The sequence below is a fragment of the Dreissena polymorpha genome, chromosome 4 (assembly GCF_020536995.1).
Source record: "Dreissena polymorpha isolate Duluth1 chromosome 4, UMN_Dpol_1.0, whole genome shotgun sequence".
Lineage (NCBI taxonomy): Eukaryota > Metazoa > Mollusca > Bivalvia > Myida > Dreissenidae > Dreissena > Dreissena polymorpha.
Genome location: NC_068358.1, coordinates 34,863,595 through 34,891,016, shown reverse-complemented (window position 1 = coordinate 34,891,016; position 27,422 = coordinate 34,863,595). Strand labels below are relative to the sequence as shown.

The 27,422-nt window shown below is 33.1% G+C and overlaps 1 protein-coding gene and 1 long non-coding RNA gene across 2 annotated transcripts; one reads left to right on the top strand and one right to left on the bottom strand.

Moving 5' to 3' along the window:
- The first annotated feature begins 10,697 nt into the window (after positions 1 to 10,697).
- Positions 10,698 to 14,228, top strand: LOC127880102 (5-hydroxytryptamine receptor 2B-like). Its single transcript, XM_052427331.1, has 2 exons — positions 10,698 to 10,770; positions 12,816 to 14,228. The coding sequence occupies exon 2, from the start codon at positions 12,850 to 12,852 to the stop codon at positions 14,071 to 14,073; it is 1,224 nt and encodes a 407-aa protein (XP_052283291.1). The 5' UTR covers positions 10,698 to 10,770; positions 12,816 to 12,849; the 3' UTR covers positions 14,074 to 14,228.
- A 6,645-nt stretch (positions 14,229 to 20,873) lies between these two features.
- On the bottom strand, positions 20,874 to 25,741 carry LOC127879803 (uncharacterized). Its single transcript, XR_008049243.1, has 3 exons — positions 25,631 to 25,741; positions 22,705 to 22,776; positions 20,874 to 21,903 (listed from the first exon to the last, which is right to left on the bottom strand). It is a non-coding gene; the product is annotated as an uncharacterized LOC127879803 (long non-coding RNA).
- Positions 25,742 to 27,422: the final 1,681 nt, after the last annotated feature.

The following is a 27,422-nucleotide window of genomic DNA, read 5'->3' as shown; positions in this document are numbered from 1 at the left end:
GAAAGCTAGTTATGCGTACATTCACGTTTTGCTTACCCTCAGAAGACTCCATCTTCTTGAAGTTATAACTGTCAGGGATACACTTTATAAGTAGCGTTAGGGTTAGTTGACTTTATATATAAACACCATATTATCTTTTGCATTTTAACTAATGGCTCCATACAACGAGAATACAATTTATTCTGGGTTTGTTTCTGTCAGATACGGTTGTGAAATCTCATTATAGTGTTGGATTGTGTATTTTGTATACATACGATATCGACTTAACTTATTTCGTTCGGCTTTATGAAATTGACACTAAAATGATAATACATTAAGATCTTCGACTGTTTTCTCTATACTTATAACACAATTGTATACTCATGTGCAGATTGACTTCTGTGTCAAGTTCTTTTCAGCAAACTATATTGTAGAATGATTTAACAAATAAATAACTGTTTTTCTATACCGAACGATGTCTCATTCCTGCAAGGGCTAGAAAGCCAGTACGATCTGATTTAAATGAAACTACAATTTATAAATCGTTTGTTGAGACGAAGTGCATAATAATCATGGTAAATTAATTCGTGTTTTGCAGATATATATTATAAAAGAAATCGAATGACGTCTGAAAAACTATGGGACCCATTTAAATGATTACACTTTATAATTATCTTAATCCACACCGCGTGGTGAGATGCATCACTGGTCCGTTGTTCCTGTTGTTATTTAGATAAAAAAGATTCAATCTTTTACTGTTTCTTGGGGGGAGGGTGAGTTACGCTGTTTTAACACAAGATTACATTATACTAAAATTAAACATTTTGTATCTTTCCGTGGTTGTATTTAGTATAATTTAACCAAGTGTTAGTGTAAAAACAGCCGGTTTAGTAGTTGGAAAGCTGATTTTCTCAACCTATTTGATTTTAATGGATATTTATATTATCTAGTGGTAACGTAGCTTTGTTTTGATTGTATGAGATATGAAATTACAGTGTGAATGGCTGTCAAACTAAAGTATGCATGCTGAGATGTGTGGCCGTGGTAGTCGGATCCATTATGGTAAATGTTTTGCACTTTTTGCTGCTTGATAACCGCGTTAAGGTACTTAATGTGAATAGGCGTTGATTTATTACAATAGTAAGAAGTCTTCTGCGTCGTACCAAAGTACCAAAGTTTTGCAAATCGGTTGAAACTTGATGGAGGAATGAGTTTCTAAAATTGCCTTTTGTGCGCGGGGTCTCAGTGCGCCCGGTTCGCCTAGATTGCCAACGTCTTTTACACCGGTTCTGACCATGAATCAAGCCTAGTGAATCAATATTATTCTTACGGAGTCTTACACATAATGTTATTCTGTATTTGCCATAAAACATACGATGTTTGTGGACATTGATAACGGTACAGCTAAAAGACTGAGTTCAAATCTACAAGACACGTATACATATAATAGTTCAATCAATATGTTACCATGAAGCGTTTTTAGATCGCTCTAGAGTATTCATTGAAGAAAAAACACATCAATTATTAAATGTTTCATTAAGAGAAGCAACGGCCGCACTTTAATACCCGTCAACGTTAATTCCTGTGATGACTTCCTTTTAAACCACTTTCGATAGGGAAAACACTCATAGCCATTAAGCATAATCGCATAAATTATAACATTAATATTACATATAATTTATTGACAAATAATCTGAATAATAACATATTATCTAATAATAAATTTCAAATAATCTTGTGCATAATATTTTCTCTTTTGCAAATTCCAAAAGCATTATCGGAAAGAAATCACTATTATATTAAGCAAATTTGCCTATGAAATACAAGACAGAAAAAGCAACACTCATTTTGTTCTAAATTTATGATCGACGTTTGGGGCACCTTCTTGAAACGGTCAATGCAAATGATCCAAAACTCAACCTTAAATAACACATATTTCATCACAAATCTTACACATATAAATCAACATCCTAGCACCGTTATTAAAAATAAAACGCAATAAACGAGCAATATCGTTTGATTTAATTGCCCAATTAAATTAACAAGAAGCCCATGAGGGCCTGAATCGCTCTACTGCTATAAACACTGTGCAAGTCTGGAAAGAATAAGATGGAAACTGTGTACTTAATCGCGCAAACAAGGAGAATTTTCTCAAATCCAAGGGGCGATTATTGTGTACTTATTTCTCCGATACTGCTCATATTCAATAGGGTTCAAGTCTTCATTGATATAAAGATACTGTGCAAATTTTGAAATAATTGGATGAAAACTGTGGAATAAATTGCGTAAACAAGCGGGATTTCAAAATTTTCTCATATTCAAGGGGAAGTCTTTCTGGACTTATTGCTTCGATATTGCTCTTTTTAAACAAAGGCTGTTTGTAAAAAATGCCCCATATGTGCTGTCAGTTGTAGAGGCAGCATTGTGTGAATACGTTTTTTGTCACTGTGACCTTGACCTTTGACCTAGTGACCTGAAAATCAATAGGGGTCATCTGCCAGTCATGATCAATGTACCTATAACGTTTCATGATCTTAGGAAATATTATTTTTGAGTTATCATCCGGAAACCATTTTACTGTTTTGAGTCACTGTGACCTTGACCTTTGACCTTTGACCTGAAAATTAATAGGGGTCATATGCAAGTCAAGATCAATGTACCTATGAAGTTTCATGATCCTAGGCGTAAGCATTCTTGAGTTATCATCCGGAAACCATTTTACTGTCAGTTGTAGTAGCAGAATTGTGTGAATACGTTTTTTGTCACTGTGACCTTTACCTTTGACCTAGTGACCTGAAAATCTATTGGGGTCATCTGCCAGTCATGATCAATGTACCTATGAAGTTTCATGATCCTAGGCCTAAGCATTCTTAAGTTAACATCTGGAAACCATTTTATTATTTCGAGTCACTGTGACCTTGACCTTTGACCCAGTGACCTGAAAATCAATAGAGTTCGAGTCCTCATAAATATAAAGACACTGAACAAGTTTGAAAAGAATCGGATGAAAACTGTGGACTTTATCGGATACACAAGAAAAGTCTAACGCACACACACACACACACACACACACACACACACACGCACACACACACACACACACACGCACGCACGCACGCACGCACGCACACACACACACACACACACGCACGCACGCACAAACACACACACACACCACAAACACACACACACGCACGCACGCGCGCGCACAGACACACACATAAACAGACAGACAGACACCATGCCATCCCATAAGCTCTTCTGCCTTTGGTAGTAGAGCTAATTAATATATAACAAACGCAAGAGCAACATCTATTTTGTGAGGCACGATGAAATACAATAAGAACATGTATCAGCTAAATCCGTTTGTGCACACAATTTCAAAACTTAGCATTATAAAACAAAGTCGAGATCCTCGTTATGCATCTCAGGAAGAAGTAGTAATATAGGGTATAGATGCCCAATTACGTTGCTAGAATGTGTGTGCATAATACACGTCTCCGAAATAATCCACATCGAAATCGTATTTAATAAATATTTAAACAAGGGACATTTTTCACAAATAAAGATACTCTTGCGATGTACACATTATTTTGAAATGCCTAGCATAGTTTTATTTCAATCAGCAAACGTGTTTGCATCAGTTAACATGAAATAAATTAAATACAGTGTGTGTGTCGGTATAGAGGACATACTTTAATAAAGCATTCGTATTAAAAGGTCAATCTATCAATATGTTCCGTATCGTAATGAAATCCTTAATTTATCCTTTATTATATTGAGTCAGAACAATTCTTAATTTACAAAAAATCAAATATCTAGAACGCTTTTTCTATGATTGATTTTATGTTTGAGGATATCAATCAGTCCGACAGAGAAGTGAATTGACACGTTTACTAGTACCAAAACAGTATAGGCAGTAAGCGTCAGTTTCTCTATGTTTTCTCTTAAAATTAAAAGATCATTTAAGATTTCAATTACCCTGAACATGACACATACATAATTGATTAGGCAAAGTGTGTAATATACTAATTACTATTGCAAGTATGCTATATAAGATTGTAAATGCATTACAAATGTATATGCACGCTTCACACATCTGATTGACAAATGTAGAATATAATGAGTTATTTCCATTCTTATTCCGCTATCGAATTAGCATTGGCATAATATTCTTGGATAGAAAAGATATTTCCACCCAACGTGTTAACCATTTCAAATGAGGTCATGGATTCGATCCCCACTGTGGGAGCGTTTTTTAGATCTCCCCAAAAGAGTACTGGTTCTAGGCCCAGGACACGGGCTCGAGAGCGTTTCAATAAGCCTGAGGCTTTCGATGCGATCGAGCTAAAATAAATAGGTTTTAACTAACAATTTTAAAATAAACTTAATATAATTACACCATGTCATATTAATCCTATTATTGACAGTGTTTTAGTTATGTTTAATTCACTTTAGTGTGTGTTGCAAGGCTCGAGCATCAGAAGCGGTTTGTCCATTTGCTAAGCCTTGCAAAGTAAATGTACTTCTCTTTTTATTAAATACTCATAATTTAAATAAAAGATACAAATATGCAAAAATATATAATAAAAAAATATCCATTTAATACATTGTTTATTGCTCTTCCATCAATCTAAAAACATGAGTTGTAACATTTTCAAAATGTATCATAGAAGGCTTAAGAAAGCCAGACGTTCAAAACAATTATAATGCATCATTGATTTATATTTAAAATGAATGTGCGAAACCTTAAAAATACACTTTGTTTGAATGTTAATAGGATTAATAATTGTGTCATATTTTTATTTGTGTGAATTTTATTTATTTAGTTTTGTTGGTACTTTATAAATAATGTATTAATTTGAAATAACCGTTTGTTACTGTTTCATCAGGAAAAAAATGACATTTTGCAGAAAACGAGAATACACATTGACATTTAATTAAATTTCAAGCTATAAATCACAGAAAAAAATGTATAAGAAGCAAAGACTGAACAAAAAATATTCTCATTGAACACATGACCTTAAATTGTACAGTTTCGAGGAAGTGATCGTAGTTTTAACTTTGTAATGTTTATAGTTGATGTACTGTTTTAAAAGAAGTGCATACGATCAAGAACACCCTGATATAGATTCTGAAGTTTAATTGATTGCTGTATTACCTACTATATTTTTTTATTTGTGCTGTGAGAATGTGGTACAACGTATTTCTGGAATGACACATTTTAGCGATCTTGTATACACCTATCTACAAATGTATGTAGACATATCGTTAACTTCACAGTTTAACATCGTTTATGGATTGACCGTTTAAGGGTGGTGATCCAAGTTTTTGTATGTCTAATGTTGGTGTTCTGTTACAAAAGTCGTTGCTAAGAGCAAGAATTTATCTCAATTTAGGAAATAAATAAAAACATATAAATATATATAAATATAATGACAAGCATGCATTAAGCATTAAATTTGCAGTTCTAGTAATCGTTACTTACTGTTACAAACCAATGGTATATTGATTTTTTTTATTCATATTAATACCACGTATTAACTACAGCAAGGCATCAAGAAGTTAACGACATATAACAAGTAACAAGGATGGTTCAATATGATAATAATACTTTTTCCACACATTTTATTCTAAGATTGCAAGCAATTACATATACAATCTAAAAATAAAACATAAGATACACATGCATGACAAATATGAAGTTGCTTCAATATTGATCAAATTATGGCAAATGTTAAAGTTTGACGCAAACAAACTATTGTAACTATTGTTTAGGACACTAACCAATAATGATTATGAAACACCAAACAAATGTTCTATTGTGTATAGAGAACTATATATATATATATATATATATATATTTATATATATATATATATATATATATATATATATATATATATATATATATATATATATATATATAAATTGTAATCACAGATGAAAAGGCGTAGAGAAACAATAAAAGGTAGATATAATTATATTGTATTATACTTATATTAGATGAAACATTTAATTGTATTTAAATAACTGTTCGCTATAAATATAAATTAAGTGTTTTATAAGTATCACAAAAAAGTATTATGATATCTATCAAATTTCCCCTAAAAATGGAACACTGTGTAGCCATGTATGTTTGAATGCTGGATAAGTTTTAATATTCATTTAACAACGAAAACTAAACTACACTACAAAAACAAAGTATAATATCACTCATTCCAAAACCTGGAAAAAACTTAGAATCCTTATCAAACTGGCGCCCAATTAGTTTACTGAACAATGATTATAAAATTGCAACTAAAAGCATATCAAAGAGAATTTAAAAAAAATATGACCATCAATCATTTCAAGATCTCAATTTGGTTTCATTAAAGGACGTTACATTGGTGAAAACGTACGTCTGATACAAAAATGCATAAATTATTTCAACCAACCAAATAATTCTGGCCTAAATTTCTTTGCAGACTTCGAAAAGGCTTTCGATTCACTAGACATTTCGTTTATGTTCTCTTGCTTAGAAAATATAAATTTCGGTAAAAGGCTAATTAAATGGGTTAAACTTTTTTATACTGACATTAACACTATAATTATTAACAATGGCTTTTTCTCAAACAGTTTTAACGTCGAAAGAGGGGTAAGACAAGAATGTCCACTTTGATCCTCGCTAGTTATTATATGCATCGAGTATCTATCACACTATATCCAATCGAATAAACATATACACGGAATATCGCTAGAACCTAACGAAGAAATTAAACAGTCCCTTTTTGCTGACGATGCAACTTATTTTTTTTTAATAACAGTAGTGACTCGTTCAATAGCCTTATAGAATCGCTAACCCTTTTTGGAATGGCATCTGGTCTTAAACTAAACAAAAGGAAATGCACTTTACTACGAGTAAGCAAATTAAAACAAAGTAATATTCATCTTAAAAAAAGAAATGAAATTCAACTGGACATCAGATGAAGCTACAACGTTAGGAATAACCTTTACAAACAATGAAAATAAAACAATTCTAAAAAACATATTGCCTAAATTACAACAATTTAAAAATTGCTTAAAATCATGCCAGCATCTTAAACTTACACTAATCTGAAAAAACACCATGTTGAAAACGTTTGCACTCCCTAAATTAATCTATACACTAACAGTTCTCCCTAACCCATCAAATGATATTATTGAATATATAAAATCAGATATATTTAATTTCATATGGGACGGTAAACCTGATAAAATAAAGCGAACTTAGTTAATTTAATCAGTAGAATATATAGGTATCAAACTAACGGATATAGATTTTTTCCTGAATGCAATCAAATGCAGCTGGGTTAAAAGATATCTAGATAATACCAATACGAGTAAATGGAAATTATTCTACCGAAAATTCTTAAAACATATGCTGACTCCTTACTTTGAATGTAATATCGACAATAATATCCTAGATGAAATCTCAACCAAAAACATATTTCTATCGAATGTTCTATCGGCATGGTGTAAAGTTACTCATAATTTAGAAACCAAAATAAACAGTAAAATCATTCTATGGAACAATAAAGACATAACTACTAACAATAAAAACGTTTTTCTATAAGCATTGGTTCGAACGAAACATAAAATATGTAGATAAATTATACGACTACATAACAAACGACTTCTATTCGTTTGATAACGTATGCTACATATTCGGAATGCCTACAAATAATTTTCTAATGTACTACACATTGATCAAAAATATATCCATATATATTAAAGCTGTAACCAATGCAAATAACACACCATGTACTCAAAAACATTCGTAGAAAACATAATTGCAAAACAAAACGAACAAAATGTTTTACCCACTTCAAATTAAAACACCTGCCGAAATATCTAAAGCTCAGACTAAATGGCAAAACCTACTTGGAGAAAAAGAATATAATTGGAAACAAATATTTGTCATGCCATATAAATCAACTACTGATAGCACACTGAGATACTTTTAATACAAATACATCCAGAGAAACATAGCTACAAATAAACATCTTTTTAAGTGCAACCTATCCAACACAAATCTATGTGATATGTGTAGTGAACATATTGAAACAAAAGAACACCTTTTCTGGGAGTGTAAGCATATTCAATCTCTATGGAAATAATTGACAACCTTTCTAGAGAAACAATAATTAAATGTTAAACTATCCCTATTGGACATCAGTTTAGGGGTAAATACCTTCAAAATAAAAGAGGGTAATAATGCTGTGAATTTCATAATTATATTAATGAAACATTTTATATTCAGCATGAAATACTGAAAACAAAAAAACTACAATGAACTGTTTCATCAATTATTTAAAACTGAAGATTCAAATTGAAAAAAGAAATTGACCTAAACAATGATACACTTCAGATATTTTTAAACAAAAAATGGAAACACATTAAACTTTCATAAACAAGTCTAGTATTCTTTCTACCCACTTGATGCAACTCATCCTTATTCATAACTATTATGATTTTCTTTACAAACAACCAAAAGAAAAAAAATACATATTAATTATTTTTATCAAAAGGAAACCACAAAAACAAAAAGGTATATATTAGCATATGTTGAATAACTTGTTTGAACATAATTGCTGCCACATCTTTTTGTCTTATGATAATACACATGTATAGATTGTTTGTCTTTTATTGAATAAAACTAAATAAAAAAAGGAAGAAAGAAACGTTACACTGTCAGTATAAATAAACACTAGGAATAAGAAACGTTCATTTGATATTTCTAAGATGAACGAAGCTTTTATTAATGAGCGTATCGATAGATCCTTTCTTAATAAACTCGCCCGAAAGAAAGTACATAATCGGTGTAATTAAATATTGTGTGGAACTGTGGAAACTCAATTACAAAACACTCAAAGAGGTAATTACTTTATTTCACTAGATATTTGCGTTTATGACTCAATTATAAGCAAACAAGTAGTTTAAAGGGGCCTTTTCACAGATTTTGGCATGTTTTGAAGTTAGTCATTAAATGCTTTATATTGATAAATGTAACATTGGATCTTAAATCTCCAGTAAAAAATCAAGAATAAAATTTAAAAAAGGGAAAAAACGTAGCCCGCCGCAGAGCTCGAACCAGTGACCCTCGGAGTCCTGGAGTAAAAACGCATTAGCCCCCTCGGCTATTCTACCAAGTATGCATGGCGGACGTATTTTATACGTTATATAAGCAATCTTCGTTGTTTCACAAAATAAAACGACAACAACAGAACTCTCCAAATTATTCAATCGTTTCGCGTTGCAATGCTTTATAATTTTTAGGTTTTTAAATCGTAAAAAGATGCATATAATTGGTATATTAGACCATGGTAAATGTTCAGTAACACCGTTTCCTCACAAATAGCATAACTAAAACGAAAATTTGCGAGTCTGAAACAACTTTATTCAATTTAGTCAATTTACCAAAACGTTAAAAGATCCCTTTAATGTTTATGTTTTCATTCCAATCAATCAACATGAGCGTTATTAACATCTGATCTGAGAATATATTTCATTCGTGTTTGCATTTCAACATTTATAAAACACATGCCTGCGATTTTTTTCCGAGTAATATTGTGTAATACAGGTAATTGGCAACATGTGTAAGATTAAAGAGCAGTGACTATTAAAAAAGAACAAAAAGTTTTAATATTGAAAGTAATCATAGTATTGTACTTTCAAAATTGTATTTCGTTTTTGTTGGAATAATAAACCGGTAAAATATATAAATGAACGTGTTTCATTATACAACAGTCATTACATTTGGTCATTGGTATTGTTCAATCGTATCATCGATTATGGTTAAATTGAGAGATTTTGCCATTTCAATTCCATACAAAATCAAGTATTCGTTCATATACATGTGTATGTCTTCAAAATGCCAGCTTGTATAGTTTCGGCATTGTATCTTCTTTTATAAACTATTTTAGAGTAGGTTCTATTCCTAGTGAGGATATGCTCAGTGCTGCCTCGAATGCATGTTTGTATGCGAGACTCGTGTATTGTTACACATTTTACAAATAATTCTATTTCAAATTTGTATGGACTTTGTGGTCCAAGAGAGTGCCTTTTTTTTTGGTCTTATTCCTTAAATATTTCATAGACCGTCTATTTACGTGTAGGTTACACTCGCTTTATGCCTAGGTTTAACGGGGGTACACAATAATAAAAAAAGTTACAACGAAAACAAGTTTCGAATTACCGTCTTCGTGTCTGAACAGAATGCCTCGTAATATAAGTTTGGAAAATATAGCACATAAAAGATCTTTGCATTAATAAAACAGTCTCACACCGTTTGAATCATACAAAATTTGTGTTTACTATTCTACCATGTTCTATATAATTCAGGCTTGTATTTGAAGCTTTTAACTTGATGTAATGGCATTTAAACTTTTGGTATTTTGGATGACAATTGCAAATAAAATGCCATTTAAGTGAAATGAATATCACTCAAGAAATATAATTATGAATTACTAGCAATTAAATGGTGTCTTAATTAATTTAATTATATATGAACGACAAAGCAAATATCATCTATTAACTATAACGTTCGAAAAACCCTTATATCACATACACTCGATTGACGGAAAAGTATTTATTTGAAGTCCAAGCAGATAACAAAAGTCAATACATTATTGGAGGCGGTAACAACGCGCTTGTATAAATACGACATGCGCTTCGCCAGTACCTTTCACATGCCCGAGGCACCGCTATGTGGATCTGATTGAAGATCAGATCATTAACGCTTATGTGCGCTCGTTAATGAAACAGCAGAAAGTGAGTGAAGTTAAGATGTTCGTTCAATTATTCTTTTAGTTAGTGAGTGTTTTGAATGTGGTAATCCATGCTACACTGGATTCTATTTTTTAGGAATGCGAACAGAAAGCATCAAATAATATGTTCGAATAGTGTGTTTATTTTTTTATTTATTTTTTATTTATATACCAGATTGGAATAGTTTTATAATGTAAGTATAGCTGTTTCGAAAATAAGGACGATAATGAAATTCTCATTTGTTTTAATTGTACACGTATACCAACATATTTTGAACAATGGAACCCATTTGGCTATGTCGATCTTATTTTGTATGATATTAATGCACCATAAAACATGCAATTAAAGTTTACTGCTCGGCTGAAGGCTATAAATTAAGAAACTCGTTATCATTATTAGGCAGTACATATACTTTGCTATACCGTATTTGACTGCACAATATTTTGCAAGTAAACATTTCATATTTACTATGAACTAATTAGTAATCATTAGTGGACAATCTACACAAATGATTCAATGCGGTTTACAAATAATATTGAAACATCAGCATATATGTTTGAATCTCCTTAAAGAACTAAAGATACGAGTGTTACTTGTTGCTGTTGTATTTTACCCGGTACTATATTTATTTCAAAAACATTTTGTTTGCATCATGAACGACACCAAACTAGCATTAATCAGATTAATTGCTTCTACATTAAAAATTTCTTTGAACCATGCATTTTCCACATGCGCTGTAAGGCTTTGATCATGTTCATTCTCCTCTCATATATTTCCAATTATATTTAGAGACGCCACATCTTTTGCTAGCTTAGCATCTTAGACGCTTTAATAGGAAAGTTTGTCTTTGCTATTTGTCACCAGTGCATTGAAATTAAATCCTAATATTATAAAGATATGCTTGAATTTTTGTTTCTCTATGAAGCAGTATACGTACATATTAGCTGCAATTAAATGAAAATTACATTTTAAAGGACGAGTTTGGCGTTTTATATGATAGCTTTTGCATTTAAAATATTTGAACAAGACTGGTATAGGTTTAAAAATATATATTATGTTTAAGACATCTTTTAAATATATAAATGTGTCGACATGAACTTTAACAATTTTGTATATTACTGAGGTGTTTTATTTACAATTTCGAAGTCTGAATTCCAGTCGTTGTATTTCCCATATAGAAATAAACATAATTGTTTATCATACTGCAATCGATACTAGCATATTTTAAAAGTTTAATCATTTGGAAAATTGTTATTACTTATATCTTAGATATGTTTAATGAATTAACGTGTTTATGTAATAATTACATGCATACTTATCCCAACATATTTCATTTGACGTTTTTTCTATTTTCACTGGATTGATATTAATGTGAATCCCACCTGTTCTAATTTATAAAACAGATGCGATTGTAACGTTCCGCAAACGTTGATTTTCAAAAAGTATAAGTATACATACCTCTTGTCTAAGACTAGAAAAAATATCTAATAATATCCGAGTTACGGCTATACAGTTGTAATGGAATAACTATATATACAAACAAATAAAACATGTTATTGCAGTAAACCGTAACATGCAATATTAAACGCTCCAAGAGTCATGTATTAATTAATGTTTTTGTACATATCTAATACATTATAACATATCACGAATGTCTTCATTGTCACTTATTTTCACCAATAAATTACAATGTAATAGCAGTTTCTTTACTTGACCCTTTGATGGTTAAAGTATTAATTGTTTACGACAATCACATATTTAATATTAAAACATTGCAATTAGAAATGATACAACATTTTACAAGTAGGAAAAACAAATCAACCCGATAGCATTAGCTTGCATGGGCGTTTAAAACTAATTAACTTTCAGGCAAACAACACTAAATATAGAAGTAAAAACGTGTGTGGTCTTAACAAGATATACGCATTTTAGGATAATACTTGACGGTGTTTTTCGGATCCGATTATATCTAGTTACCACTTGACATTCCGGGCATTCAGTACATGATACATGATAGCATACTAATGTATGAATGTGCTAAATTTCAGATATAACTGATACGTACCCAAAGACAATCACACGATGGTAGAAGCAACGACCGAACATGGTATAACATTATCCATGAACGCTACTTTGAATGGGTCGTATATTTATACTGATGAACTATATCCAGGGGAAACACATACCGAAGATAAGGGTGGCCGTTTTTCGGACATTTACAATACTGGATTATACAGCCAAGAAATACATGAATCCTTTTTGAGTAATCTTGACCGACATTCAGCAACGTTCTCCGGCGTTCTTGCAATCTGGACATGTGCTATAAATGCATTTATAATAGTCCTATGTTCGATGGGCTCGCCGACAAAACAGGATGCCATTTATGTTCAAATAATCAACTTTTGCGTTTCAAACATTCTCACTGGTATTTTCATACTTCCGCTTACGGTTTATCAGATCTTACATGTTTGGGAACTAGGAAAAATTATATGTAGAATGTTCATAGTCTCTGACATTGTACTACCGTTTGTTTCAACAATTATTATAATCAACATAACTTTTGATAGACTGTTGGATATAACTCACCCTGTACTGCATGCGTGGCTGTTCCAAAAGTCACTTTTGAAGGTGATCGTTTTGACACCCTGGATAGTAGCAGTTTTAACAGTAATCCCAGTTTGGACATCTGGACTCATGCCACATGGGCAAGTTGAATACGGATGCTATATTTTGATGTCAGAAGAGAGTGGAATTTTGTGCACAGTACTGACCTATTTTATTCCGCTAATAGTTATCGTGATTCTGACATTCAAACTGATATTGTCAAAACTTCAACGAAGAGACGTAACTAACTGTACAACAAACACCAATAGAAACACGTGTGATAACAATCTAATAGATATCGCCGAGGCTACTTCTACAACAAAAACAAACCCTGAGCATGACCCAAACACCGACAATTCTCACCTAAGTACGAGTCATGCTGATGCGGGCTCGAAACGTGCAACGGCCGGTAACAAACCTGTAGATATTGTAACTGTGTGTTCGGTAAATATTGTTTACGCCACCATGTGGTTTCCTTTCCAGTGTGTAAGCCTTGTTTACACCCTGTGTGAGTCGCGTTATTGCTCTCTGTCGCCGGAGCTTACTCAGGTTGTGACACTCTTGGCCGCAGCCAGTGCAGGGGTGGTGCCCCTTATATGGCTTCGCGACCAGACTCTGAAGGGCAATATAAAACGCATCCGTGGCAAACAAAGGACCACGAAGCTTCAAGATAGCGTTGCTAGTGAGGAGACATTTGTTTAAAAGACAGATACAACCGTATAATGCAATGTAAAATGTATTATGTGCAAACCGGCATTCGAAAAAACTTTATTTAGAATCATGCCTTTGTATGAGAAGAACAATTCGTCGTTTGAAGCAAAAAATGGCGGAAAACTTCAAAAACTTAGCGAAATCTACACCTTGTAATATGCAGTCGCCTCATAGCCTCAGATAAACATGCAAGTTTTACAAGCTAGTCAACGTATCAGTGCATTCGAGCCAGCAATGTTATAAAATAACTTAATTTATATTGATCAAAATGTATCGCGGCTTTATCGTGGGTATAGACCATGTAATATGCCGACGATCCCAAATATTGATTATTTTTCTGCAGTGTAAAAACAATATACACGTAAATGTAAATGAATGAAAAACATTTCTCAATTCGAACGCAAAATCTCCGAAATAGAACTAAGCCGTTAATAATGAAATAATGCTTGAAAGGAAATTACAGCGGCTTTCATGAGGCTGGACACATTTTCTATCGACATCAGATAATACAAGAAGAGTGCTTAGAAGGGAAGTGGGAATGTTATTAAATGCTAAACCAGGAACTTTCAAGGGCTCAAAGCGGAAAAATGTTCATCGCCGGTATTCGTGGAATGATATGTCGATATGTGTATGGGACCAAAACAACGGTAACAGTTATCAAATCAATTTACTGCAACAAGTGGAATAAAAGAGCTATGTCGTAAAGACTTTAATTGTTATCTTCCAAAAAGATTATTATGTTGAGATAGTGTGGTATATAACAATACTCCAATTAAAATCTTTAACATTTTAAATAATCTTTGAATACTTTCTCAGCACCGGGTAAGGCGATGGCATTTTTGTTTATTGTTACGAAAGCTTTCAATATACATATAAACATCATGTTACATCTAGGTAATACCGATATCGCCTCTATTCTTTATTATGGTAGAGAGCCATGGAGATTAACTTAGGCGAAAAATATTGAGCGACTTCAGCGCAAAGTCGGTAAATGGGTTTTAATTGCAAAAGCTTTACCCGGTGTATAAATGATTGTATTTAAAGACGTTCAGTATTTTTTTAACATTTTTAACGTAAGATCTGTATTTAAACTGTATTTTTCGTATAATGTTGTGACCCATTTGTAAGTAATGGACATCCAGCATTGGAAAACTTGTTACAGAATCAGATTTAAATGATTCTTACAAATATCAAGATTCTGTGAATATAAACATTTTTATAATACGTTTTTGCAATAGATGTAAGTCGTTTCATGTACAGTGGCGAATTTATGGCATACTTGCAATACACTTAAACCTCACGTTTACAAAAGAAGATAAAGTATGTTTAATTTTTTACAATTCTTGAATTGGACCACAAAAACTGTATTGATGGTATAGGTAATTTATGTATCAATTCATGAACTTAGAGCTAAGTGTATATACATATATATATATATATATATATATATATATATATATATATATATATATATATATATATATATATATATATATATATATATACCTTTTGTTCCTTAATTGACAAATTGACAAATTGACATTATATACAATATCCTTTTGCAAGATTTATTTTAATCAATTCACTTAACAATATTTCAATAGAGTGAAGTCGTATATTTGTCAAATGCGTTTAATTTAGTTTAATGTTTGTAATGTCACATGTATTTATGTGTTATTTCAACGCTTGCGTTTATCGTTTGCAATATGCACGATACGCTGTATATGTTCTATTAATACGTATGCTTTCTATTCTGTTGTGTGTACTAGTATTGTTTTTAAATAATGGATGTTGTTTCCCGTTACATTGATATCCGTACGTTAAGGATTAGTGATGTGATTTTTCACCATTGTGACTTTAATTTAAGTCTTTGTAAATGTTTACTGAAATAAATATATGCGATTCGTATTGCGAAAGTCATAGAAATCAAATATTGCAAACCACACATGCCGTTAAATATACTATACAAAAAGGAATAACAATAGCTGCAAGTAAAAAAACCACCAATTTATACTCTGGCTATAGCAGAATCCTTAATTAAATATAAAGCCAAACGAGAACGAAATAGTATTAGCTATGATATTTCTTAATAACAACATCAACATACAAAACGTTAGATATGATGCTGTTATTAAACAGTATTTACATATAAAAAGCATATTTCTGAGAATATACAGTATATAATAAACTGCGATTTTTATTCTGATGTTGTTACCTAACTGTTACATGAACATAATCTTACAAATGTCTCAATATCAAAGAAACGGTTTGGAAGCGTTAAAAAAAGAATGACAAGAACGCGATCAACTGCGCTTTACGTCCATCTTTCACTGTTCTATTTCTCCTATAAAACTACATGCGTTATCACCTCTATGCACATTCGTCGAGCTTAGAAACTGTCGATTAAAATGTAAAAAAGTAACGTTTGTTAAATACACATTTTAAAAAAACAACATGTTTTATTAAGTTTGGTTTGATGTTTTTAATCACGTGCATCTTCATCAGTCTAACAAAGAACTTATTTAGATCTTGTTCATCAGGATGCAAGACAAGTGGTTAATGGTCAAATCAAAAACAAGACAATGCACGGTATCGCATATATGAACAAAACTGATGTCAATAATATCATATAAATAATAGTGAGTTAATCTTTTTAGCCTTTGACATGTTAATTAAATTTACTGGCGTTGTCAAAATGAAAGTCGAAATTCGTATATCAATATTCATATTCACCGCGCCTGAAAAGGCATACTATGCTAGTGGCATTCTGTTATATATTTTCATGTCATAGCCCTTCTTGATCTGACGAAATAAACAAAAGTGAACACACGGCCAATTAACAATAATATATATTAAACAACTCATTCATTGTAAAATGGCATGCTTATCATTTTAAACCATTTTCACGTCAAATAAGAGACCATCATAGCATTAACGCTTACAATTATTCGACTGTACACGTGCCCTAGTAAACTAATCAGTTAATGGAATCGTGATAAAATTAGAGATTGTTCCATTTGGAGATTATATAAGACAAGCTTAAAGCTAAACACGTGATTAGACACTATTTGTATTTTGAAGAGAGATTCTATATTTTTAAAGCATATATTACGACACAATTCTGCGAATTATCATGTATGTAATATACACATATGGAAAAACTTTCTTCGCCTAACGAAATACATATGATATACGTATACAACAAATTACAAATGTCGTTTATTCAGGGTGCATTATCAATGGGGTTTACAGGGGATTACACACGGGCTTGACAGAATGCAATCACGCCGTTAAGAACTTTATTTATGCAAATATCTCAAGTTATTGAAATACATTTACACAAATCTATAGTGCATAAAAGAAAGGTTTTCTTGCAGTTTGTGCCGAAATCTTAAGATATAAGAATAAATCCTTGAATACGTCTGAAATCGGTGACAAAATTTCGCGTTGCGTGTCACTTGAATGCAGTAAAAATGGATTTTTTTAACAAGAACACATGCTTATTAAATAACGTAATTCTGATGTATTTCACATTGCCATAAGAACATAAAAATCTGTTTTTAAAGCACTAGTTGAAATTCTTACGAAAACTTGATTACAAAAGTTATTTGAAATAAGGCACCACTTACCGTCGTTTAAATTAGTAAATGTTAAAAGGTTGAACTTCAAAAAGTCACGTAATGCTGTACCCTGTTATAGTGTACGACTGGTTGCAGAAAAAATAATTTAACATAAAAATATTGTATAGTTGAGGCAGTTTTATTTAGTGACGCAGGCATTACACATAAATTCGACTTCATAAGCCCATTAACTAAGGAAGATCTTTGGGAGCATAACTTCGGATAATTCTGGAAATTATTTAACCAGTCTTAATTTCAATCACAACTTCCTGAAATATTGACAATACCTTATATCATCATCTATTGCGCATGGACAGCATCTGATGCTAACGAATATTATAAGCATAGAGTATTTATAACGAGAATTACCATATGACATTGTTTAATATTTACAAATCACAAATTAAATTGCGTACTTTTTCAGTTTCATACAATCTGGTAATATCACTCTCCAGTAGTAAATCTAGTTTTGGTTAAATAATTCTTATTGATTAATAATAGTTATATAAAAGTTATCTATACAGACAGTCTTAGGGTCGAAATCATTGTATACTATCAGTGGCAGACACGTATAGAAAGCCCGGCAAATACATAAGCGACCTGAACGAATAGGACGAAGAAACTATGGTGGAGTGGCTGGGCAAACACATAAAACTAACTCAAACAAACAAAGCTATCCTATAACGAGAATTAGAAAAAAGCAAGTCCGTGTTCTGCACAAGAAACAGTTGATACTAGCTATTTGAAATCGGTCAGTCCGTACAAAATATATGATGGCGGTCAAATCGATCATCGTCGACTTCGCCGCGTTCACCCAACATTACTTCTGCGGTTGTTGCGTCCTTAGTACGATCCTACGGCTTTCTAACTATGACGAGAATATTAGCCCGTTTGTTCAAATCGTAACTGATGACGAGCTATGGGAAAATATTATGCGTGATATAAAACGACGGATGCAGCGGAATGTTTCATTCAAAATCCTGTACACAACCTGTACACATATCTGTAGTATTACTCATTCACAGTCACGTGTTTCCGTTTACACAACCAGATGTAAAACACATAATCATACATATTCACACAGAAGCTACGTTTATCTTCACGGCATCGAAATCAATATGCCAAATTTACAAGCACGTCTCATAATTTCTTAGTAAGACTACATGAAGATTACCGATCGTTAACAAAAAATTAATAATGGAAATATTAAGTTGATTTTGATTTGCAATTGTAGCACAACATAAATGAGATATACATTTAATATATTCTTTCATTATCCCCGCCATAGGCGGAGGGATATTGTTTTGGCGTTGTCCGTCCTTCCGTCTTTTCGTCCTTCCGTCTTTCCGTCCGTCCGTCCGGCACTTTTGTGTCCGGAGCCACATCTTGGAAGTGCTTTGGCAGATTTCATTGAAACTTGGTATGAGTGATTATATGGATAAGAGGATGATGCACGCCGAATGGCATTGTACACCATCTGTTAATAATGGATTTATGGCCCTAAGTATCTTAAAAAAATGCTTTTTAGCTGAGTGTCAAATATAACACTTTTGTGTCCAGAAGCATATTGGCGGGGGTATCAATTCAACGAATTTGCTTGTTTATTTTATTTTACCCGTGGTAAGGAACAGGTATAGTTTTAAGAACAAACCTTCCATGAAGCTTTTATTTTTATTTAAGCTTAATATTCAAACCTTTTAAGAGACATGATACAAATTTGTCGGAATATTTCATTGTTTTATCCATAATTTCAATCGCGTTCATTTTTGGTTATTCTTTAATAAAAAAATATAGCATTTAATTTCAAGCATGATAACACAAACGAATAAAATAAAAAAGCAGCATTAAATGAAGTTTGTGTTGTTGTTGTTTTAACTTTATTTACCACACCCGGGTGGTTTCTTCTTTGTATTCTGCAAAAGTTAATCAGATATATAACTTTGCTAAGCTGATTAATGCGTCGAATTGAGTATCATTAGTTGCTTGAACGGCGTGAGGTTATATTTCACGATCATTTCTAATGTTGTAAGCAGGCAATATACATACACGTTTATGTCTATTTGTATTGCAAGTATATACTATCATCACGACGATGATATACATGTAATTCTATATTACACATTGTCTCTTAGCTGTTTTATAAAGTAGGGTTGTAGTAGACATTTGTTTTTTATTTCAATATTGTTGAGTTCGTTACAGTTATAGGGTTCTGGTCAATATCTACTAATGTAATAGTTAAATAGTAATTAAATGTATTATCTATTATTCTTATTTAAATTGTTATGAAATTAGGTATTTTTGTATTTACTCTTAAATGTTTTCTGATTAATTCTGGGCTAAGTTTGAGATTTGGAGCTTCTTAAAAAAATGACAACCCCAAGTGCTTTTGCATTGATCGTTCCACGGTTGCACCCCAGTTTTGTAAATGTTTATGCGTTCGGCATGTACGTGTATTACTAGTTGTTTGCATTCGCTTTCTTAACTTACAGCATTTAGAGAGCAAAATTGACAATATATTAGATAGCATGAAAAACACGGGCTTGTTAAAATGCCGCGTTGAAAATATCGAGTCCAGTTTGTACTACAATTGTGCTGCACAAAATATCACCCACGAACGTGTACTACTGCTTAAATACAAAACATAAGAGCTTGAGGCCAGGCAGAGGGAAAGCTTCATACTTATTGCGTGGGTAGATGAATGCGAACACAAAAATTGTTTTAATACAGTTCATGAATTTCTGCGAAGGTCACTCAACATTGACAGAGGTAAAATCTCAGTCCTGCGCGCCAATCGTGTCGGCAGACGCACCAGCACAAACAATACACGACCACGGCTAATTCGAGTCATTATGAGCCACCCAGGCGACGTTGACGACCTCATGAACAGCGCATGTCGACTTGCCGGAACCAACTTCAGCCTCCTGAGAGACTATCCAAAAGAAATAAGCGACGCCAGGAAGCAGCTATGGCCCGAATTCAATGAAGCTAGGTCAAAGCATGGTCCCCATAACGTACAAATGCTTTTCCCAGCAGCACTCCCAGTGAACGGACGAATCGCCGAGGATTTATTTCCAGAGTGGTACCCTATCCTAAAAGGTTCAAGAATATCAAACATCCATGAGTGCATCCATAACTCGGTAGCGTCCAGTGTATGCTCCGCCAGTCAGTTTAACATACCGCCACACAACCTACACGACCCGCCCAAATGAATTCTCAAACACATGCAAACAAATCACCCATACAACTCGCAGACGAAAGGTTTAGACAACAGCCAGTAGACCTGACCATTAAAATGCAGAATCCAACCGCTCCGCCGAGACCAAGATCAGCACCAACCTCGCCTCGCGGAAAGGGATCATCCAAACCCAAGCAAACGCTGCCATTATATGTGACTTTAACGGGCAATGATGGAAACATGTCTGATGAGGAGGCGACTCATGGCGACCCACCAAACTCCCCACCAGTGAACAGTATAAGGTGCTAGGAAAACACCGGGACAGTCAATCCGCATATTGCAAAAGCCCGTTTTGACAATGTTTTATCGTCCAGTGTCACTGACAATATATTTGTAAACACAAAACAATTTGTTACAAATAACAAACATTCTTATACTATTTGTGAAAACATTTCTGATCCTGCTTTTGTTAACACTTATAATAACATGGAAGATGATCAATATCAAAATACGTTTAAATGTAACTCTGTACGTAAATCCAGTTTTCATTCCATTTTTGATAATGCCATCCAGTCTCCAATCGTGTTCAATGATAATTTAATCCTCGCACAATGCACCCCCGCAGTCGACACATACATAAACGTTGAGCCACTCCCAAAGAATACTCACAGTCCCAGTCAGATATTCAGTAAGGTACGCATTTTAACAGATACGCCTTGCTCCTCAATCACCACATATATATATGTGATTCATGCTTAAACTACCCATCCTCTTCCAAAACACGCCATTGTCGCCACACTTAACTGCTACAGCCCACACTAGTCGCACAAACGGGTTGGATGCTCAAAAAAGCCAAGACTCCTTATGTTAGCGACGACACAATCTCAAATCTAAAGGATTGCCTGCCAAAGGCATTTACTGCCGCCACCTTGCCCGGATCAGATGGCGATGATGTACACCTAGCACTCCCCAATTCCCGCTCCCCGGACAATACCCCCAACTCCTCTCCATGCAATACGTCCGATCCTGAAAGTATAAGAAAAAACACGGTTATTCCAATATTAAAATCAAAACCGTCAGTAACTATTAAAATAGGAACGCTGAATGTATGTGGACTCAAGAAAAAGTGTATTTACCCAGATTTCTGTGAATATATTAATCAGTTTGACATATTTTGCTGCACAGAATGCAAAATAGACGAGCAATATATAATTAAAATTGATGGTTTTGAGTTTTTAGCCTAACCACGAAAAATGAAATTCCATAGAAAGTCAGGGGGTCTGGGTATTTTTGTCAAAGAAAAATTATTCAAATTTGTGGTAATTATCAAAACTGACTACGATTATATCCTTTGGACTATACTTATTTCAATCATTTCAATCGAACACAAGGTTCATTCCACCTGAATCATCAAGATTCTTTAACCTAGATGAACTCAATAATTTCGAAGAAGAGATCACTGATATGAGCAACAAATATAGTCACGTTATAATAACAGGCGACACTAACGGCCATACAGCCCAATTATCCGACTTCATAGAATTCGACGATTTCTTGTCCGAATACTTTGGCTTCGACAATGACATGATTAATAATTTTAACCATAAGAATAATTTACTCAAATATAATATGAACATAGAGAGGAACACGTGCGATCCTAAAAAATAAACGGAATAGGCAAAACCATAATAAATGTTTGTAAAAACAACAATCTACTCATTCTAAATGGAAGATTCAGTAAAGATAAGAATATAGGTCGTTCAACATTCAAAGATAATTCTGTTATTGACTACACCCTTTGCTCAGTACATACCCTAAAATACTTACACAGTTTTGAAATCGTAGAATTTGACCCAGTGTTCTCTGATGGCCACTCTGTGTTGTCCTTGAACATCAAACCTGCAAAAGTGATCGAAAATAAGAAAAATCAAAATAATAAACAACACCAAAATCGGCTATGGAAATCAGATAAACAAGCCGAATTTGTCTTGAATTTAGAAAATCATGATTTAACACCAATTTACTCTTTACTTAATACTACAAATATTGCGGCTCATACTACCACTACCACTTCTTGCACTTCTACTACTACTTCTTCTAGTACTACTTCTACTACTACTTTTACTTCATCTAACATAACTACTATTTACACAACAACCACCACCAACAACATCATCAACAACAACAACAATTATACTATTCAACACGACAATTCTATCAACACCGAAAACAATAGTCGCAACAACAACAACAGTATCAATATGGCCCTCACACAAATAGCACAACTATTCCATACGACAGCCGTGCAAACATTTCAACCAAAATTATTTCAACATAAAAACCAACGGCACACAACAAATTCAATCAAATCTAAACCCTGGTACGAGCCTCGATGTAATAACAAGAGATTAACCTACAAACGAATGCGTAAACTCTACAATCAAAACAAAACATCAGACAATAAAAACGCAATGAACCATGCAAGCAAAGAATACAAACGAATCGTGCATTTCCATCACAAAAAATATATACATCGTACTCAAACCCAATTACGAACCATGAAAAACAAACAACCGAAGCATTATTGGAATTACCTTAAATCACTCGAAAGTCACAAAGACGATATTAAACCAAGCATCGAACAATTGTATACATATTTCAAAGACTTGAACACAACACCAAATGAAAACACAAGTGACCATGACCTCAAAAGCGTTGAACCTAATATAATCGACAATAACACAGAAACTACCCTTAACTCTCCGATCACCAGTGATGCAATTGATAAAATGATCAAAAAATGTAAACACGGCAAAACCTGTAGCCCCAATGAATATATTAAAACCACGAAAACTCTGATGTTGCCAATTTACACTAAACTTTTCAATATGATATTTGACAGCGGAATTATGCCAGACACCTGGTCCAAAGGTTTCATCTTTCCAATATACTAAGGAAAATGCACACGCGATAGCCCTGAAAATTATAGGCCCATAACGATCTTATCCTGTCTAGACAAACTAGTTACATCCGTCTTAAATGAAAGATTAACCAGGTATAGTAATGAAAATTCCACAATCAACCAAAATCAAGCTGGCTTTCGTAAAAACATTTCAACAACAGACAACATATTCTGTCTTAATTTTCGTATAAACAACATGAAAAAATTAAAGAGTAAACTATTTGTGGGCTTTGTAGACTTTACCAAATGCTTTGACCTAATCCCCAGAGCAGAACTATTCCATAAACTAATTAACAGCAATGTCCAAGTAAAATTCATTCGAATTATAAAAAACATGTACGACAACATTAAATCATGTGTCCAAACAAAAAAATGACAATTCAGCTTTCTTTTCTTGCGACCATGGTGTCCGACAAGGGGTCTACCTATCTCCTTTCTTATTTTCCTACTACCTTAATGACTTACTCGAACACCTTAATAACAATAACAACAAAGGGATTCAAATTCAACACCAGGATGGAGAAACAATGCATTTTCTTGCACTAATAGCCATTCTGTTCGCCGATGACACGATTCTATTAGCAGATTCCCCAAAATCTTTTCAAAAATGTCTAGACGATTTCGAAAAATATTGCAAAAAATTGAAATTAACACTCAATGTAGATAAAACGAAAGTCATAATATTTGGCACCAATAGAAGAACTTGGAAACAATACTCATTCAAAATAAACAATAAACTTATGGAAATAGTAAACACTTATCTAGGCACATATTTTAGTCACAGTGAAAGTTTTTTTTTTAAAGCAAGAACACATATTGAAGAACAAGCAAACAAAGCACTGCATCTACTATACAAAAGAATAAACAATCTCGATCTTCCACTCGACTTGCAAATATCATGATTCGATAGCACAATCCTACCAATTCTAACATATTCCACTGAAATAATTGGATACGAGAACACAAACAATCTGGAGAAAATACATATATCTTTTCTTAAGAAAATAACTTATTCCAGAAAATCAACTCCCAATTCATTTCTCTACGCAGAGCTGGGCAGATACCCAATACAAATACAAATCAAATCAAACATGATAAAATATTGGTCAAAGATAATAAATGGCGATCACACAAAATACACAAACATCCTATATAAGTATATGCTAAATAGCCCTCAAACTTACAAATGGCTCGACTAAATTAAACAGATATTTTAACGAAACAGGAAATACATATATTTTCGAGGCCCAAAATCATATCAACACAAACAACGTCCACCGGGCAATTAAACAAAGTCTAATGGATCAATTTTTACAAGAATGGAAAGCAAAATTTAACACGTCAAACAAAGGCAAACACTAACTCCTGTTCAAAAACAATATTAAACTCGAAAAGTACATAACGTCACTTCCAAGTAACCTTACAACAAACCTCATTAAATTCCGAACTGCTAACCACAAACTGCCAGTTGAAGTTCAAAGATGGTCTTATGTTCCTCATAACTTAAGAAACTGCCCCTTTTGCCTCCAGCTAGGATTAAGAGAATGAGGAGACGAATTTCATTACGTCCTTGTGTGTCCAGACTTCACAGAACAAAGGCGTCAATTGATCCCGAGATATTACCCCACACGCCAAAATATCATAAAATACATTGAATTAATGAAGTTCAACAACATTAATATGGCTAAACGCACTAGCTTGTTTACTCGTAAAATTATGGATGCGTTCACATACACACAATAATTAACGTAGAATTCATGACACTACATCAAAATAAATAAACATACATACCTGCAATTTAAGGCAAATCCAAATCAGTAATCCCGCGTGTGACTTTCTGCAGAGCACGTTCAAAACTTTGCAATTTCATGAACGCACTGCTTACACACACCCAACTCTGATCTACACGCGATCTCGATTTCGGCATGTAGGTCAGGTCAATTGGGTAAATCGATTGTTCTAAAAATAATTTAATCACAGGCTGCATACCACTGATTCCATACTCAATCAAACGAATTAGATTTAAATCAATCTTTTCGATTCTATGAGGTTAAATTATCCAATGAACACACTTGTTATGCGCAATGTAACTTGTATTAGTGTTGTACGACTAAATTACTAAGTCTAATGTACATTATTATATTGTTTGATTCGTTACATGTGCTCTCAAATGCCTTAAATTCCGACTACATTCACCTTATGATATTTATAGATGCTTAACTGTAAACAATGAAATATTAATACATAAATTGTTTATGCACTTCGATTATATCCCGTTAAAAAACGTTTGACTAAATATCTTAAGCACTTGTATAGTCTACCGAACTTCTAGCAGATGTAACCAATATGTTTACTATGTGTTGTATTTATATGAATATGTTTTTTATTTCTTATAACCAGCAACCTTCGAATATTTTATACAAATTATGTCTTTGTGCGTTTTACTAAACCTTACCGTATGCTGTAAATTGTTGATACTTTTGCCTATTTACCATCATTGGCGTTGAGACGCTTCTTACACTTAATTAGATCTTTTTAATACATACATTTAAATACTAATATCTACCATTGCTATTTTCGGACGACAATATTCTTTATGTGACTTTACTAGGGATGTCAACGAATATCCGAATATCCGAATATTCGGTCCCGAACCGAATATTCGGATACTGTTTTCCGAATCGAATATTCGGAAGAAAAAAAATCGAGTAATTTCAAAGACTTTGTATTCGTAAAATTTGCTTCAAACATTGTCAAAAAAGTTGTTTCTCGTGTCATAATGTTTATTCCGGTAGGCGCGTTAATGCGTCGCTATGGTGATGACAGAATACCGGTCATAAATCCCGCTAACAAAGCCAGACACTTTGTGTCAAAATTATGATAGGTGCAAATCGCGTCGGCAATCAAAACACCGACCTGCACTTGATCCAATGACACGAATTACATTTAAAATTATCAAAGATTAAATGAGTAAAGGAAAAGCCACTTTGTGTAAAAACAAATAAGACCGTATGGCAATTAAAACACCGACCCGTATTGATCTAATAACTCGAATTACATTTAAAATGAACAAAGATTAAATGAGTAAAGAAAGAGCCGACTTGGTGTGAAAAACAAAACAGATCGTATGGTTATAATCACGTTGTCCAATCAAAAAAGCTTTTAGAAAATAATTCACTCAACCTCTAATGAGTATTTGCGTATCGTTTGGTCCAAACATTAATTAATTACTCCATATTCAATCAGGTATTATACTTAAAGAAATGTTTTTGGTATTTCACCCTCATTTAATTGAAAATATTATAATTACTACACGCATAAAGTAAATATCTGTCCACGCAAAATGCCACCTACGCCTTCCGCTGCTTGGAAGTATTTCACGACATCATCCGATAAGAAGTCGCCGATCCAAGTGTCTTTTAAACGTGGCAACTTTAAAAGACTGACTGTTTAGTCTGTTAAACAGGTTCAAAGTGTGTTGTGGCTATGAACATACTAAGTAATTCGTTTAAGTTCAGCTTTAATTATATGTAGATCTAACTGTTTTGTCATGTAATTATTTTGTCGTCATGTAATATTATGT